At 42.0% G+C, this 19367-nt stretch overlaps 2 protein-coding genes across 2 annotated transcripts in view; both read left to right on the forward strand.

Moving 5' to 3' along the window:
- Positions 1–2800, forward strand: part of CCDC80 (coiled-coil domain containing 80) — a 39457-nt gene extending 36657 nt beyond the window's left edge. The window contains exon 8 of the mRNA XM_083438326.1: positions 2791–2800. The gene's annotated coding sequence lies outside the window, so the exon portion shown is untranslated. The remainder of the gene's footprint in view (positions 1–2790) is intronic.
- ATG3 (autophagy related 3) lies at positions 270–17601 on the forward strand. Its single transcript, XM_083438477.1, has 12 exons — positions 270–479; positions 2024–2065; positions 5744–5793; positions 6704–6774; positions 7725–7832; positions 8068–8117; positions 9699–9777; positions 11902–11936; positions 12180–12347; positions 13480–13607; positions 16162–16230; positions 17306–17601. Exons 1-12 carry the CDS (start codon positions 408–410, stop codon positions 17385–17387), a joined length of 954 nt encoding a protein of 317 aa, XP_083294603.1. The 5' UTR covers positions 270–407; the 3' UTR covers positions 17388–17601.
- Positions 17602–19367: the final 1766 nt, after the last annotated feature.

The raw sequence follows: 19367 nt of genomic DNA on the forward strand, positions 1-19367 counted from the left end.
CGTGTGTGACCTGACTAGGGGAAGAAATAAAGTCGTGCGACTCTTAGTTTCCTATCTCTACGGGCGACTATCTCCGTCCGCTGCCGGGAGCCTTTTTCTTCCCCGCCCCTTCTTCGCGCAGGCGCAAGAGATACCTTTCAGGGCGCGGGACTCTGCGTCTGCCTCAGAACAGGACGGAGGAGGGAGTGTGTTGAGCGAATCCCGTGTCCAGGGGCCCCCCTCACGTGACTGCCTCCTCCGACCCTCATTGGAGGCACCGGGGGGAGGGGGCGGAGTCCTGGGTGGCGGCGATCGCCCGGAAGGGAGGCAGGAAGAGGGGCGAGCAGTTGGGCTGGCTTTGCGGTTCGGTGGCCGGCGGCGGCGGCGGCGAGAGGCGCCCACCTGGCCCCGCCCGCAGCACCGGCAGGATGCAGAGCGTCATTAACACGGTGAAGGGGAAGGCGCTGGAGGTGGCCGAGTACCTGACTCCGGTGCTGAAGGTGAGGCCCCTCCCTCAGCCCCCGGAATGGAGTGCGCGGGGCAGCAGCCGGAGGGAAGGGCGGGGGGGGGGTCCCCGTTGTCATGTCGTTCCCATGGGGGGGGGACCCCGCTTTTTCTCCGCCCACCGTCGCCAAAATAGCATTTCTGTCGGTGAGAAACCCAGAAGCAGCCCTCAAATAGGCAACCAAGAGCCTTGTGCAACCCTGAAGACTCGCGCGTTTTATTTATTTATAGTTTTACCTTGTAACTAAAAGGAGCCCCTGAAAGCTTTGTGCCAAAACGCCGACAACAAATCGGCAGTGCCAAGGCACCCTTTTCTGTTTCCCCTCACCACTGTTTTTTTCCCCCCCTCTCTCCCTGGAAAATGGCTACAGTGGAAGCAGGCACCCTCCTCTGTTATATCCCCCTCTTAGGAGGAATGGCCCTTTATGTGACCCATAAAACCGTGCAGGTTGTATGTTTACCCTGCAGGAGCTGTCAAAGGTGGCCTGTCCTCCTCTCTGAAGGTGGCGTGGCCTTGTTCTGTATGTCATGTGGTAACAGTGTGCTTACAGTGCACATTTTCTGTGCTGGTGGTGGGATGTTTTGCAATGGGTAACGGGTTATGTGTTTTGATGTGTTTCGCTGGCCTGTGAACAGGTATCCTGCAAAAGAACTGGTGCAGCACAAACTGAAATATGTTTGCTAAGTACAAAGGTCTTTCGTTACTGCTTCAGGTTTCTGAGGAATAAATGCACTCCAGAGCCATAAAGAATGCATGTTCCCCTGCTCTTACAGAACACTATTATGACAGCTTCTTTGGATAAGTGGTGCTGCTGTGTTGCATTGATGCATGGAGAAGGAAGGATACTTCTATCTCGTTTAGAAGAGACACTGTCCTTGGAGAAAACAGTAGAATAAGCATAATTTATTCAGGAGCCAGAGAAAGAATGGAAAAAAATCCAGGTGGTGTGTGTATCTGGAGCCTAGAAGTTGTAACTTTTATGAATGGCTCTGTCCATAGTTGGCATTTTTAAAAGCAGATGTGGACTCAGTCCCCACAGCTCTCTGAATGATTGTCATTTTTTAACAGTTCTTCTTTAAACAGATGACAGATGGGAGTTTGTGATAATGTAGAACCAAGCAAATTAAAAGCTGAAAATATGTCATACCTTGGGATAAATTTGCTTCAAGTTAAGTATTTTTGGGTTGTGCTCTGCGGCGACCCGGAAGTAACGGAGCACGTTACTTCTGGGTTTCGCCGCGCGCACATGCGCAAATGGTAAAAATGACGTCATGCGCGGAAGCGGCAACGCACGGATGTGGGTTGCATTCGCTTCAGGATGCGAACGGGGCTCCGGAATGGATCCCGTTCGCATCCCAAGGTACCACTGTATTCTTTACTTAATCATAGATGCTCACGCTACTGTTATTCTCATTTTATGAGGTAGATTAGAAGCTTAGTAATATTGACTTGCCTGGCCTAGTTTGTCTTTATCCTGAGACCTTTACTTTCAAATCTAAAAAGTCATCTTTTTATTTTTCTTCTCTATTTTGACTGTAGGAATCAAAGTTTAAAGAAACTGGAGTTATCACTCCCGAAGAGGTATGTATACACTTGTCGGCTTGTTTTTCAAAGTAACTTTTTGAAAGTAGTAAAACAAGAAGTTCCTGTTGCAGAGTTTTCTAGTTCCTCTTAATGCAAACTGCAGTTGTGACAAAATGCCAGTATTTAGTCCATATTTTCTTGGAAAAGTCATTCACAATTGTGAACATACCAACCAGATCTCTGCACCCACTACAACTGAAATTGTATGTGCACACAACTGGATTTTTCTCTGTAAAAATGCATCGGGTTGGGCTGCAAAACAGATCCCTTTTCTAGCTATTCTAAAATGCATGGTATTTGTAAGCTGCCTTGAGGGATGCTACAGACAAAAAGCTGAGATTTGTACACTTCTTAAATTAGTGCATCAGCTGTTCAAAAATGATTTTAAGAGGAAATGTGGAAATATTACAAAATTTGTAACTGCTTCCTCTTCCTGAGAGGTCTGTAACAGCAAGCACAATAATATTTTCAAGTACTTGTTTAGCATCTATTTCAATCAGTATTTTCCTTGGCGTTCTTCTGCTATGTTCTAGAGTTTTCTCAGTATATTGGTGCTCTTGTCTATGCAGCTTTCCTTGTAAATGAGGGACATTGTGTCCCCCTCACTAGTCTAGCTGTGGACTGTGTCTGAATACCTGCATGTACCTTTCAATTTGGGTCGTGCTGTTATTTTATTTAAAGATTTATATGCTGCTTTTGAAACCAAACATTTTCACAAGCAGCTTACAATCAAGATCCTAAAAACACTTTAATTCCAGTAGCTTCAAAAATTAAACTAAAATCTGTAGCATAAAGAGATCCCAAACTATTACTATCACAAAACAGCTTTACCATTGAAAATCCAGTCCACACACTACTTTACTTAAAGACAGATTGAGATTAAAATGTCTATCAGAGTTGTCTAAAAGCAAATGGGTAAGGAGCAAAATGAAACTTCTTAGGAGGGAGTTCTGAGACGTGGGACCTGAAAAGGCTCTATCTATTGTACCCACCAATCTAATATATTTTTAATGGGTGCCCTGCAAATATGTACTTGTATCTGATCTTATGGCAAACAGTACTTCCAAGTACAGTGGTACCTTGATAGTTGAACGGCTTGGCTTCAGAACAAATCAGCTCCTGGACACCGCAAACCCAGAAGTGAGTATTCCGGTTTGCGAACGTTTTTTAGAAGCGGAACATCCGATGCGGCTTCTGATTGAGTGCAGGAAGCTCCTGCAGCCAATCGGAAGCTGTGTCTTGGTTTTCGAACCATTTTGGGAGTTGAATGGACTCCCGGAACGGATTAAATTTGAGAACCAAGGCATCAGTGCAATCTGGTCCCAAACAGTTTACGGCTTTAAAGCTCAATACAGTGGTACCCCGCAAGACGAATGCCTCGGAAGACGAAAAACTCGCTAGACGAAAGGGTTTTTCGTTTTCTGAGGTGCTTCGCAAGACGGATTTTCCAAAGGGCTTGCTTTGCTGGACGAAACAGCCCTGCCTCTCCTGTCATGGCGACGGTTACTGCACGCTCGCTTCCCCGCTCCTCCGGCTCCCTCCCACCTTCCTGCTGACGGCTCCTCCTGCTCCACCTTCCGGCTGATGGCCGACCTTCCGGCTGCCTCGCGTCGCTGCCCACCACCCTCGCGCGCTCCTCTGAGAGAGCCGTTGCCGCCAGCAGCCAGCGTTGCAGCCGGAGTCGAGCTCCTGAGCCCCGCCGCCCTCCAGCAGCCGCGTCGTGCGGTGGCCACAAGGCGCGGGTGAGTCCAAGGTACCAGCTGCGGCAGCTGCCCTGCTTCTCCCCACCCCTCCCCGCCGTGGTGCTTCGCAAGACGAAAAAACTCGCTCTACGAAAAAACTCGCGGAACGAATTAATTTCGTCTTGCGAGGCACCACTGTATCAGAATCTTAAATTGGGCCCTGAAGTGAATTATCAAACAGACTTCAGATTACACGATCTAGGTCTTAATATTTTACCTTGGGACACTACTTATTTGAAAGGTGCTTGCAAAGTAAGTATGTAAGACTCGTGTAGCATGTGAAAGAAGGAGAAGACACAAGAGGTAGGGTTAAGAATTTTTATAGAAAGAAAATAGGCATGCCCAAGATTCACGTGTCTGTTTTTGGCCCCTGCCTTCACATACCACAAAATGGATGAGGCAGAACTCATGTTTTTTTTACTAAAGCATGGTCAGTTGCAAATGCAGAAGAAAGTAATTGCTCATGACTGTGATCTAGAACATTTCCAATGATGTTACAAATAGCAGGAATACAGAAGTTTGCACTGAACTTAAGAGGCCTTCCCTGTTTTCTTTCCCCTTTTTAAAAAGGAAACTGATTCGTCCAGTTTTGGCATAATATTTGTTTCTACTGTATTACAATTCTTATCAAAGGAACACCAGTACCTGAAGCTTATGGGAGATCTTGCAAACCTTTTTCTGCCACCCGAAATACAAACTTGTTCAGCAAAAAAAAATAACTTCTAAAAATTGAATGCTAGCAATTAAGACTAGATTTTTTGACCTTAATTCCTAAATGTCGATGGAGTGGCAGATTTTTACAGCAGAGGGATTCACTGATAAGAATTTAATCTTTGATGGCAGTTCTTATGGGTTCTTTTTAATCTGCCTTCAAGTTATTATATGAAGCCACTGAATACTTACGTTCCATGCTTGGCTAACCAGCAAACTTGCGTCAATATAATAATTTAGCTCCCTCTGCTTTCCTGATTTTTAGACTGGACCTTCGCTGCTTTGAACTTAACACACAGTGTGCATAACGGAAAACACATCCTAACAGTAACAGAATTCTCCCCTCCCCATCTTGTTATTTCAGCAAGATGTAAAGATATAGGGCTATATTGAGTGCTGCTGTTCTGTTAGCACAGCAGACTTCTGCTTGTGCAGTGGAACTTCCCACTCCTCCACTGCCATCCACACACCCTCAGAATCTGCTTCAAAGTGTTGAATGATTCCCCAAAACAGATTTGGGGAGCATGTAGGGGAAGAAGGGAAGGGAAAGTCCTGCACTACTTGAGATACAACCTGAAGACTTGTTTGGAGATGGATCAGTTAACTATTGTGGTTAGCTAAGCATTTCTACTTCTCCTAGTCCACTAGATTTTCCTAGTAGTTGTTTATTTAGTGCGGATATAAGTGGCTGTTGCTCACTGTCCCAAGAAGTTGACACTGCAATACATATTTAATATATTAAAGATGGTCTTTCTGTCATTCTGTCTCTAGAGAGAGAAGAAAGAACCTTGCTTAGATGTGACTATTTGTGATGGTGATTATTTAGTGCATGGTTCTTTTTGGCTTTCATCACTATGTTTTTGGAGCATGTCTTGTGGCTATATGCCTTTAAAATATTTAGTGTGTAAATGCCAGCTGTTGCACTTGGCTTGTGGATCATCCCATTAGCAATCTATCCAGGAATCCCATTCCAGTTTGCAAGTTAATTGCGTGATGGTCCCATTCAGACAAAATATTTTCTTGTATATGCATCTGCAGAAATTGTTCAAGGAGCAATTGTCTCTGAATTGGGAAAGACAAATTACTGAGCTGGTATCAGTAGGATTTGATCTCACACTTACTCTGCACAGCTATAAGTCACGATGTTAAGGCTACTGAGGCTGGTGAAACTCTGTATATATATCAGATATTTTTCAGTCTTCTTCTGTTTTGTGTTTGGCAGTTTGTGGCAGCAGGAGACCATTTAGTTCACCACTGTCCTACTTGGCAATGGTAAGTAAGATTCTACAGAAACCACCTCAAAAGAATACATAGGGATGGGTAGCACATTCACTGTCTGGTGATTGTGAATGTGCACATATTTCCCACTGCGTGTGAGAGAGAAACTATACAAAGACGCCTAATTTGTATAATTCTTCCCTCCACCCCACCTACTTTTTTTGAGAGGGTGTTGCAGAATGGACTTGAGCATATATGGCTTACTTCTCAGTTGTATACCATTACTTGAGTGTATCTGCTCTGAATTCCTTTGACTTCCGAACATAAAACATGGACACTTGAAATTGCTCAAGATATGTGTTGTATTTTTTATGAGCTTGTACTGACTTCATTTTCAATTTAGCTTTTAAAATTTATCAGGATACAAAGACAAATATTTAATATACCAAAAGAGGGTTTTTTATGTATAGTTAGTGAAACATTAGCCGCACTTTAAAGGTGTTTTTTAGGATTAGAAGAATGGTAGGATTGAAAAATGCCTATCTGTCTACAACTTGTAACAGGCTTTGAGCAGTTCCTTTGGTTTGAACTCACAGAAGCCCCTTGTCTCCTTCCTGCAACAGATACAATAAGCTTGATGCACTACATGTTGTAAAAGGGGAAGCAGAAGAAATGCAATTCTGAGAATGCTCTTATCATTTAACAGAAGTGGAAATGCAGACTGGGATTCCATGCACTAGGCAACTAGGTCTGTCTTCCAAAGGGGAAAAATTACTTGGGTAGTTTTCTCTTTTCTTTGTCCTCCCTCCCCCCACCCCTTTCTGTGCCACAGGGCAAATAATCTTTGAAACTGGTCAGAGTGTTTTTGTTTCTGCTTTAGCAGAAACATGATTCTGTTGCATAAGAGCCAGAATTGGTCTCTGATTGTCCGCAGCTTTTCACAGCCTTACTTCATATTTTTAAGGGCTACAGGAGAAGAATTAAAGGTCAAGGCATATCTCCCAACAGACAAACAGTTCTTGGTCACTAGAAATGGTAAGTTTGGCACTAGTGCTGTGATTGTGACTGAATATGCACCAGCCACAGCCCTGCAGATGTATCATTACTTTCATACTTGCTGTTGAACCAACTTTGATAGGTGTGCCCAGTTTTATATCTTGAGAGTCGCTATGTGAACTTTTGAGATCCTTAGCTTCTTTATGTGCATGACATGGGTAAGCAAACTGTGCTTGTGGTATGGATTACTTGTATGAGTAATTTGGTGCTGTTCTGTAAACATCTTTATGCAATGCATAATGTAGTCCAGATGTGTTGGACTACAGCTCCATCATCCCTGACCATCAGGAGGGCACCACTATGGGGTAGGCTGGCTTGGGTGACTCGATTGGTGAGGGACATAGGGCAGGCAGGTGTTCTTATCCCACAGCAACAGGTTAGACTAGAGGCCTGAACAATTATTTCAATATCTGCTTCTGTCTTGATCCAAAACAACAAAACTGAATGAAGCTGATAAAGATGTACTTTATGCAAAACTGAGAGAACATTCAAATACTGTACCAGTTCTTTATGATTATGTCATATTTAGGAAATAGTATAATAGGGCTTTACCCACCTTACAGTACATATGCTGATCCTTAGGTCTTCTGCTTTTAAGCAGCAGTTCCTCTATGTGATGCTGAATCAAATGCTTCAATAAAATTCATGAAGGCACTTGCCCTTAGTGCATATAAGTTTCAAGTGACATCTGTACTGCTTGCTAAATGCTTTCAGTGTATTTTAGCTCCTAGCTAAGTTAGTGTCCTTTTTGTGCCTGGACACATTTGGATTCCCCAGACCAGTAAGCTTCGCTTAAGACTGAACCCATGCTCCAAAAACATGTGCTGAGATTTGTGAAGTATATACATCAACCTCCAATTCTGAAAACCCTGGGGGAATTTATCTCCAGCTGATTTTGTGAATGAACAGTGTTCACTGTTTTTTTGTAGTGCCATGCTATAAGCGATGTAAACAGATGGAGTATTCGGATGAACTGGAAGCCATTATAGAAGAAGATGATGGGGACGGAGGATGGGTGGACACATATCACAATGCAGGTATTGCATATTTCTCTTGTATATTAAACTTGTAAATGCCCAGCTTGCGGCCTCTATTCTCGTGTACTCTGAATAATGCTCTAGAACATATAAGTGTCCAGACCTGGAGACCATCTTCAGAAATTATAAGTCACAGTTGCCATCACCCAGGGTTTGGGGTGGGGAGCAGCTGTTTGTAGAATCAAAATATTAGCAGGTTTCTCCCTAGTTCTGACTATATCTGTGCTCTCTACAGGCGTTACAGGAGTGACAGAATCCATTAAGGAGATCACACTGGAGAGCAAGGTATTAAGTTGTGAATCTGTGGCTAATATGCTGATGGGTAATACAAAGTGAACCCAGGGCTTTTTTTTCAGCCGAAACTTGCCGGAACCCAGTTCTGGCACCTGTCAGTGGGCACCATTGCCATTCTAAGAGAACAAGGGAGGTGTTCAAGGTGAGTTCCAGCACCTCTTTTTCTAGAAAAATAGCACTGAGTAAACCTAACAACTTGGTATGCTTGCTGGCGTAACTGCTTTCCCCGAAGAAAAATTATTTTCCCTTTTATGTCTCCAGTGGATTGGAACAGTAGGTTAGATGCCTAATATGAATCACAGCAGTAAATCCACTGCATACCTCTGGATTGAGGGAGGCACTCTTCTGTAGAATATGCAAGCATATTCGTGAAAACAAATTCAGGAAAGTTTTCGACGCCCACAGGTAACAGAGCCATGTTATTTAGGTTGGCTAATGTGAAGGTAGCCAGCCAGAGCAGTGCAGAGATTTAAAGCACATTTTTATCTTTTTGTTTTGGCGGCTGGTTTAGATAACAGAGCAGCTAATTTGTGGTTACATTGCAGCCCCCAAACTGCTGGTTACCTAGAGCAGGGATGGGACTCCTTTGGCTGTCCAAATGTTTTTATTTCTTTGTTAAATTTCTATACCACCCTTCGTCCGAGAATCACAGAGTGGTTTACAATATAAGAGCACAAACAATACATAGCATAGTAACAGACAAAAGCGACAAACCCTCCCTCCTTCAGTTTAAAAGGCCATAGATTGGCCTCGAAGAAGAGGAGAGGAATGTTTTCACCTGGCACCAAAAGATATGTAATGAAGACTCCAGGCAAGCCTCCCTGGAGAAGGCATTTCACCACAGAAAAGGCCTGTTCTCACGTTGTCACTCTCTGGATATGTCATGGAGGAGGCATATGGACACAAGTTGCTGGCCTGCAACTGCCCTTATCCCTGACCATGGGCTGTGCTGGCTGGGGCTGGTGGGAATAGAGTCCACAGGTTTCCCATCCTTGACGTAGGCTGCCCAGGTGAGGGAATGGGTAGGTTTACCCTTGTCCTATCTTATCTAGAAATGGCTGGACTGTTATGCTTATGCTTGGTAAAAGTGCTTCATTCTTACGCAAAACATTTCTAATTTTCCCAAAAGAGAAAATGTATTCAAGAGTGGTAAAGTTTGCAAGCTTTGTGGTTGCTGTCTTCAGTTTTATCCCAGCCAGGGTGTGCAGTCTCTGATGCAGTATAGGAATGTGAGGTCACCACTTTTTAAAAGATACGGCATGCTTTGAGAGGGCTGTACAATTTGAATTTTAATTGAAAAACTAGCTATAACTCGTTGTGTTGGATTTCATTTAGAGCAGGGCTTTACTGCCATACACTATTTTCATATACCTTCATGATGATCAAGAAACAAGCTTTATTGACACATTTATTGGTATGTTTTTGTTTTGGTACCACAGCGAGTTGCCAGTTTGCAAGTTGGTAGAGTGATTCAGTCTCCCCATTCATGGAATTGCTGAGTGATCTCTTAAGTTTGATGCATGAATGCTCAGGAGCACTGAAACGGTACATTGCTTTTTCTTGTCTTCAAAGGACAATACAAAGTTACCAGAGCGCTCAGGGTCTTGTGATGATGAAGATGATGATGAGGGAGAGGCAGCTGATATGGAAGGTAATAGCCGCTCACTTGAAGGAATGCTTCACTAGATCATGTTGTTGTTAGGTATGAAGCAGAAGCAAAACAATAATGTTGCCATCATTGCACTTTTGAGTCCATTTTGTGCACGGAATTCTTGCTGCAGAAGATTCCTTCCTGCCTAGCGTTGCAAACTTCACTGCAGTTATTTAAATTCATGAAACAGTCCCTTGAGGTGGAGGGGAATTGGTTGCTGCCAATGAATTCAAACTGTGACTCCAAAGATGATAAGCTAGGAAGAATTTTGTAAACATTAGGACTCAGTTGAGAAAGGAGAAAGTACTGGGGAAACTTTCTTAGTGGAGGTCTTAGAAGGTTAGATGAGGTTTTAATGGGATTCATCTGTATAGATTTAATTCTGAGGCAAGAGGTTTGATTGGGAGTTACTCATCACTTCCAGTGACGTGTAAAGACTAGAGAAGGGGTTGGCAAGATTTACCTCTCCTGGGCCGCTTCACTTCAGCAGAGATCCCTCCGTGGGGTGGATTTCACGTGAGCGTGCCCGCCCGCGATTTCCTGCGCCTGAGCACCCATGATTTCCGGCGTCTGTGCAGACGCAGTTTCCGGCGCCACGGAAGCGAGTCCCCGCACTGTGCCAGTTTAGTACAGCACGCAGGGACTTGCCAGGTTGCTCAGATTGGGGGCAGCTTGTGGGCCGGTTAAACGACCCCTGTGGGCTGCTTGTGGCCCATGGGCCTGAGGTTGTTGACCCCTGGACTAGAGTATTGGACTCAAATGTAGGAAATCGGATTCAAATACCTGCACAGTTGTGAAGCTCTGTTACTTCATCACAGGGTTGTGGTGAAGTTAAAATGCCTCTTGGAACCCCTTGCAGGAAAGAGTTAAAGTACTCCCTTCATGAAGCAATAAATTTAAAAGTAATATAGTCTCAGCTCACTGGAGCTGAGAGTACATGGAAGAAATTTGTGTTTCTACGTTGTGTTATGTAAGATGGAATGTAAGTGATACAAAACTAGCCCAAGATTATTTTTGTTTTGCTCCATCCAAATAGTCATGATTCTACTAGCCATCCTGAGTGTCTTGAGGAAAGGTGGGGTGCAAGTGTGAAAGACTGATAAGACCTTCTTATTTTTAAATTTCTCTACCAGTAGTCTGACGAATCAATACGAGGAACTTAAAAGATGTAGTCTTAAATTACTATACAGTAATCCACAACTAGCCTGACAACTCAGTGGCATTCTGATGAGTAGGGCACAATACTTCCAAGGGACAGATTAGGTGAAAAGAAGCCAACCTAGTAGAAAGGATTATACCAAGGCAAATTAAAATAATGACAAGTTACACTGTAGTCTTAAGAGAGAGAAATGGCATGCCATTTGGGGAGCCCTCTGGAGCAGATTTTGGGGGCACATGAAGATGAGGGTGAAGTACCTTGAGCTTAAATCTGCTCACACAAATTTGGTTTCCACCTAATCTCTACTAATCACTTGTCTGTGGTCATTAACAAATATGGAAAAAAGGTGCCAAGAGGACAGAATTGGCCCCTTTTAAGTTTTGGAACGCATAAGAAAAGTATATGCTCCTAAATATAAAAACTAATTCAGAAGTAATTGCAGGGAATTACTGCAATTACCGCTAGGAAATAATATCAAATTCATAATCTTTATACAAAAAAGAATGGTAAAATTCCACCATATAATATATTTATATTTACATTTACAGGGGGAGCTCTACCATAAAGCTCTCTATAATTTGCTTGGGCTCCTCTATCTTAACCTACACTGCTCCTTTTCTTTCACCCTGATTTTGCTTGCCTCTTGGGCACTCTACCCAGCCCTCAGCCTGCCTGCTTTTTCCTACCACCCTAACACAGAGAATGTTTGTGACCATTCTGTGACAACCCAGCAGCTTATCCCGTGGGTGGGGTGACAACTGGTTAACAACATAGCATGTGCACCTCAATATAATTTAATGTTTATATTGAGGAATGCATTCTTTGTTACAGCATACACTGCAAAGTGTATTTTTATAAACTTGATAACTTCATTCTTAATCTGCATCTTCCTTGAACACCCTGGGCACGCATAAATATTTAACAAAAGCAGTAAATAGTAACATGATCTTTTTATATCCTTTCAGATTATGAAGAGAGTGGGCTATTGGAGACAGATGATGTAAGTGCACTATGTTCATTGGGCAGCAGCAATGTCTTTTCTGACTTCAACATATGTCCAGTAGCATATTCCTTTTAAAACTGCATGTGGACTTCATATGTATATTTTCATTAAAAACTAACCACCAATTCAATGAAAAGAGTTTATACCACCACCTAATGCCTGTAGTCATTGAATTTGGTGGGGAGTGGGCAGCAGCTGACATTTTAAAGCTATCAATTTATTTCTTAAAATCTTGAGCAGGCAACATTGGATACAAGAAAAATAGTGGAAGCTGCTAAGGCAAAAGCTGATGTTGGAGGAGGAGGAGGAGAAGAAGAAGATATCCTACAGACCAGGACGTATGACCTTTACATCACATATGACAAATACTACCAAACACCAAGGCTCTGGTTATTTGGTTATGATGAGGTACAACATTCTTTTTTCCTTATTTGAATCTGTTCAGAGCTCAGTAGTGCAATAAAATTGGTAATAAGTTATGGCAAGGCGGCCTCAGACATACTGCGTCAAAGATCATGCAGCCTTCTGCAAACAAATGTAAACAAGCTTTCTTTGGTGTCGCTCTTGCATGAAGCTTACTTTTGTGGTGCGCACTGGAAGTCAGCAAGAAAATAACGGAACTTGTTTCTTGCACTCAGCTCCCTGTTGACCAAATACATATTTTTCATTTTTGCAATTCCAGTGAGCTTTGACTATATGTGATTTTGGCTGTAGGCACAATCCGCAAAATGTAACCCCCACCTAAGTTGCAGGCTTACTGTATGAGGCTTGCAAAGCAAGTTCTGTTTTATGTTGCTATTATTAATTTCATTTTTATACTGCTTTACTTTTTATGGGGGGAAATCAAATTAGTTAACGATGATGATAATTTTATTATTTGTACCCGCCTATCTGACTTGATTGCTCTGGATGGTTTCCAGCAGATATAAAAAGATAATAAAACACCAAACATTAAAACGTCCCTATACAGGGTTGCCTTCAGATGTCTTCTACAAGTTGTATAATTATCTCCTTGGCATCTGATGGGAGGGCGTTCCACAGGGAAGGCACTACTACTGAGAAGGCCCTCTGCCTGGTTCAGTGTAACTTCTTGCTGTGAGGGAAGCACCAGAAGGCCCTTGGAGCTGAACCTCACTGTCAGGCTGAACAATGAGGGTGGAGATGCTCTTTCAGGTATACAGGGCCAAGGTGGTTTAGGGCTTTAAAGGTCAGCAACAGCACTTTAAATTGTGCTCAGAAACATACGGGGAGCCAATGTAGATCCTTTAAGACCAGTGTTACATAGTCCCAGCGGCCACTCCAAGTCACCAATCTGGCAGCTGCGTTCTGGATTAGTTATAGTTTCTGAGTCACCTTCAAAGGTAGCCCCACGCAGAGTAGTCCAAACGGGAGATAACCAGAGCACACTAAAACAACACACTAAAACATCAAATAAAGCAATCCAGAATAAAACACTATTTGCTTGGCTGAAATTCTTTGAGTAATTACAGAGAAGGAATCTATGCAATTTGTCTTTACTTCTCTGTCTCTCTCTCTCTAGCAACGGCAGCCATTAACTGTAGACTATATGTATGAAGATATTAGTCAAGACCATGTCAAAAAGACTGTGACAATTGAAAACCATCCCCATCTTCCTCCACCTCCAATGTGTTCAGTTCATCCGTGCAGGTATGCTTCAGTCTGCATTCTAACAGCATATGAATTTACTAACAGCATATGAAAATATTCATGAAAAAAGTTTTGGTGGATGAAATGTGTTTTGTATTCTGGCCACTTTTTAGCATCTTTTTTATTCTTTATTGTATTCTTTATTGGTCTTAAACTCTGAAACCCTTTCCCCCAGCACTCAGTTCAAACTGCTCTCATTCTAATTTACTGGGTCTGTTACATAGTGCACAGTGTCATTTGAGCAGACTTCCACTCGTGCAATGGGAAGTCCTCTTCTTCCCTTTCCCCCTCCCCTGCAACTCTCTAGCCCATCCTGCATGTGTTCTTAAAGGCTCCCCCAATCTCTGGAGTAGATCTTGTGTGTTTTAGGGAGCTGCATGGAGACAGGAAATCTGTTCTGCCAGTAGTGTCCTTCTAGTGGGTGTATGCTGTTGGATTTTGCCCATTGGACTTTGATGGCCACTGTGAAGTCAGACTGCTGGGGGTCTTGCCAACTAAAAGTAAATTTTCTGGGGTTTTTGCCACTTTTCAAACTCTCCAGAAGGTGTCAGGCAATCATCCTAGAAATGAGAACAGTTGTCATGCTTCAAGCTGCAATCTCAGGCTCTGCTACTTGGGTTTCTTTGTTTTATTTTTTAAAAAATATCTTTTCAGCTGTCTGTTTACACAAACGTCACACTTTGCTGTATGGACAGAACATGCATTTGTCTTCACTCTAAAGCCCTAATCTTTTTGTTGAACTCTTGAAATACAGTGTTACCTGCTTAAGGTGTTGAAGTTAAATGTTCTGCTTAGGCTGTTCACTTCCATCATATTGTTTTTGCAGTTTAAAATGGTGGGAAGATTCTGGGATTCTCCTTCATTTTAATAACAGGAGCATGCTAACTTTTAAAAATCATTTTAAAAGTCCAGTTCTGTGTTCTGCCGGAACAGGTGAACACCTTTTGCCCTTACTCTGGCAAATTCCCTTTGACTTTGTAGTCAAAAGGACAGTTTAGCATCTCTGGCAAAAGAGACTGAACAATGCTGAATGGAAATCTCTGGGAATAACAGCATGACTGATTTTTAAAAATAAACTCTTATTGGGCACAAGTAGCTCAAGTCCTTTTCTGTCAGCAAATAGGAGTGGGGGCTATATTGCTGTTTATATTCCCATACGGAGAAGTTTAGACCCCTTAAGTCTGGAAAAAGAAGTCAGAATGTAGTGCCAAACTCTGTTGTCCAGCTGTTTTGCCATTTTGGCCACTTCAAGGTCTGTGTTTGACCAAGTTGAAGGGCTTTCCGCTACCTTACTATTAAATGTACATAAAATAGCAAGTTTATCATGTACAACAGACTTATTGTATTAAGCCTGATAACAAGCCACTGGTGTTAATGGGCAACGGGAGCCCAGTAAGAATGCAAGAATAATATCAAACCAATGTTTGCTCAAAGTTTCCCAATATTGTGTTATGCTGAGTTTTATTTTGCTCATTCTGCTGCACAACATCTGTTCTCAAAAATGTGGCAATCATTTCCTTAGTAGGATTCATGATGAACTCACTAAGAGGGTTAATAGACTGGCACAGTTTTCACTTCCGCAACTTGAAGTAAAATCTGGTGTCCCTTGAGTTCTTCTGCTGTTGGCTGAATCCTTTTTTTTTCATTTTCATTTTCCGAATTGTTTAAAAACAGCAGTTTTCCTTCCATGTTGTTTAGCTTTCTTAAAGTATTTCATTAGTTAATTAACAATGCAAAGTTGTGTTCAGCATCAGCATCCTCCCAAGTTTTCAGCATGTTGTTTTGGAAAAGACTTCCAATAGTTATTGGCTCTGATGGTGTTGGGCTGCTTGTCCTGCTCTCATCACTGTCTTCCTTTTACTTTTCCAGCTTCAGCAGTTGCGTGAGGGTATGTTATGGGAAAGAGTTACTGGGAATTGGTTGTAAAATACTCACCACTTGGGACTGTTCTGAGTGCTTAATGAGGTTCATCGCAAAGGCTGCAACCCTAGTTAATGCAGCACTGCTGTTTCCTTGTTGTGATTCTGTTGGAAACGAAGTCCTTGAATAGGGTGATTGCAATAGATGGTGGAAGAAATACTGGTTTGAGTAATGTTTTAAATGCTATATTACCTCCAGGTAGTGATGTCTGCTTTGGATGCCTATGTGTGTTAACTCTACGTTAGAAGGCCAGTCCATTGGCTGTGTCCAGTAGCCATTCAATCCCTGATAACCTCCCTGGTCCTGTTTAGTCTGCACTGGATTGAGAGGAAGTTGTAACACCAGCCTTGCTGGCATACAGTTCTCCCGTGCTGCCACATTATCTCTGCCAGTTCCACTAATAACAATGATAAAATAGGGAGTACAGTGAATACTAGTGCAGACTTGCTTTGCTGTTGCCCAAGCAGTAACCAGAGATGGCTTGAAGTAGCTATTTCAACTTTATTTTTCAATTCTCATTGCTTGCTTCTGCCGCCAAGAACTATCTTGCATAGAAACTGTAATCAAATAACTTGCTGTATTATACGATAATGCAATATATGTATATTTCAAGATATTCACCATTTGCTTTCAGACATGCGGAAGTGATGAAGAAAATCATTGAAACTGTGGCAGAAGGTGGGGGAGAACTTGGAGTTCATATGTATCCTTTTATCTAACTGCAAAAAGTAGGTATGTGTTTGTTTTTTAGGAAAGGGCTCTGCACTGATTGCTTGTCTGTTTTTCAGAGTATGTTCTCCCACTTTCCCCTCCCAGCCCCTGCTCAAGCGCATGTTCAAGTTTCAGGGGGCACTGCTACGCTCAGCCGTGCTAAGGCACTTAAGAGCAACTGCCTTATAAGAATGGCCCGCTTTGGGTGTGACTATCACTAGGTGATGTGAATCGAAAAGATTCTTATAATTAATCCATGGTTCACACATGGCTAAGCCAAACATGAGTGGTATCCAGGGAAGTAGTTCTGTTAGTGCAAGGACGTATGGCTGTGCAGTGGAACATCTCCTCCACCTACTCCCTTCTCTTCTATGTTCCCCCTGAATCTGTTCTGGGGGTTCACCCATATTTGGGGAGGGCGCATAGGGTGTGGAGAGGCAGGAGAATTTCTGTTGCACCTCCAGAAGTCTACATTGTCGGATACTATCCAATGTATTTTTTCCTTAATGCAGTGCTATTGGTGATATCCACCTAAGTTAGAATGAGCGATAAAACTGATCAATTAATACTAGCCGTAATAGCTACTCTCTACCACAATTGTTGGAGCCTGTATGTCTCTGAATACTCATCACTTGTGAGCACAATTGGAAAGAGTACCGTTGTACTCATATACTGCATACAGGCTTCCCATAGACACCTGTTTGGCCACTGGATGGATGCTTGACCTGATCCAGCAGATTACTTAAGTCCATTGTTCCCAATAGGCCTAGTTTGCACAGGCAGCAATAACTATAATAAAAACTAATTGTTCAGTCGTCTTTATGCATGTGGGAGACACTCTCTGGCCATTAAAACTGTTCCACTAGACTAGACTGGTAGCCTTATCTATCTTTTTCCAAATAGGTACATTTGGTGCTTGACTATTGAGGAAGGTTGGATTGTTAAAGGAAGATTGAGGAAGGTTGAATTGTTAAAACTTAAATTGTTTTTACTTGGCTGCTTTGGGGTTAAAAACTTGCTTCTCTTTGTGGAACTACTGGGTTGATTTTCCTTAATTAAATATTCAGGTACCTTCTAATTTTTTTGAAATTTGTACAAGCAGTCATTCCGACAATAGAATATGACTACACGAGGCACTTTACGATGTAATTAGGGGAAAGAATGTTTATGCTAATTATTGATTCTAATTTTTAAAAAGAATAACCCATACCTGTGACTGACTTGTTTATCCACCATGGTATACAATTTCTGTAATGTACCACTTCTATCAAGTTTATGCATCAAAATAAAATTCCACTACCAGCCTTACTTTTTAATAAAGACCTTTATGTGTAAAAATAAATAATAAAACACTTTTTTTTCATTCCTGTGCTGTGGGTACAGAGAGGGTTTTTCTTTTTCTTTGACATATAGTACTGCGAAGACTGGGGAAAAGAACGAAAAGAAAAGCTCAAACCAAGATCCCAATTCATGTTTGTTTTTAATAAAATTTATGAGAATTTTTTAAAGTAAAATTTTAGCAAGACATGAAGTGGAAAATAATGTGTGATTTCTGACTAGTGGCATTTCAGAATAAATTGACCAAGTCGCTTAGGTAGATCTTAATACACACACCTTAAGGCACACCTGATTTCCCAAGTGCACATTAGTCTAGGTCCCTATTTGACGCTAGAAACCCAGCTCCTCTCATGCTCCTTTGAACATCAGATGGGAATGAAAGCATGACTGGGTGTGAAGACTAGGAAAAGATGTGGCATCACTTTTTTTCAGTTTAATGCTAATATACTGAAGAAAAGCATGTGCAGCTAGTGAAAGTTGCATCCAGAACTATACCTGGCATGTGCTTTTCTATCTGGAATACTAAATTTCTGTCTGCAAAGATAGTACTCAAACCTTGTTTTCAGAAGGTTCAGCTTACATGGCACCAATCTCCTTAATGACATGGTTGCTTTCCCTTTTTATGTCGCCTGTACATGAATGCCCTCTTACGCACTAAAGATATAGAAACATTTCCCCTACTTTCTACACCACGTGTTCTTTTAACTAGGAAGTGAGATCAGAAGTGTCAAGGAGGATTCAAGGAAATTGGCCTCTTCTTGCTGCCGTTGGAAGGAATAGGAAGCAGCTGTCTTCCACCCAGCAGTCAACTTGCGTCAACCGAAAAAATGTTCTCAATAAGTGAAAATAATACAGCTTTTTGCATAACTTCTGATGGGATGGTGGGAGAACCTTATTGGCTCCATTTCTACCATGGAAGAAAAATAAGATTCATAAAAATAGCATGTGGAAACTACAACATATAGTTCAGTTAGAACCTATTCTATTCTTCTATGGATGTTGGCAAATGCATTTCCCTATCATGGCCAACATTTTTACATAGGAGTTGTGAATTTAAGATTTACCGTATTTTTTGCTCTATAAGACTCACTTTTTCCCTCCTAAAAAGTAGGGGGAAATGTGTGTGCGTCTTATGGAGCGAATGCAGGCTGCGCAGCTATCCCAGAAGCCAGAACAGCAAGAGGGATTGCTGCTTTCGCTGCGCAGCGATCCCTCTTGCTGTTCTGGCTTCTGGGATTCAGAATGTTTTTTTTTCTTCTTTTCCTCCTCCAAGAACTATGGTCTGGTGCGTCTTATAGAGCGAAAAATACGGTAAATCTGATGTTCCATCCACTAAATTTCTGCTGCAAAAAACGTAACACTGTTCAACTTACGTTTCAGATAACTTCATGTTTCCCGAAGTATCTTAAATACTGCTCACTTTAGACTGTAAATGCTTACAAGCTGCTTCTAATCTGTTTTTGAGTATTTTAATCATCTCTTTTACAGCAATAACAATGGGAATGGAAATGCATGTTTTTTAATGCAACCTTTTGCAAGTCAAATGGAAATATAACACAACCCAAAGATTTGGACAGGTTCTTTTGTGTTTTGGACATGGCGTGAGGGTAAGGGTGAAATTTGCAGATCACGACCCATCATTCTGTTCATTATACTGCTATTACATAGGTAAAATCACATGCCCCTTCCCTTTTCTAGCAACAGCTTGTGTTCCAAAACTCTGCTTTCTTAAATCGCATCATGTGTTTTAATTGCCTCTCCCACTTCAGGAAAAAACAACTATTTTACAGG

The sequence above is a fragment of the Podarcis tiliguerta genome (genome assembly GCF_965153285.1).
Source record: "Podarcis tiliguerta genome assembly, chromosome: 4".
NCBI lineage: Eukaryota > Metazoa > Chordata > Lepidosauria > Squamata > Lacertidae > Podarcis > Podarcis tiliguerta.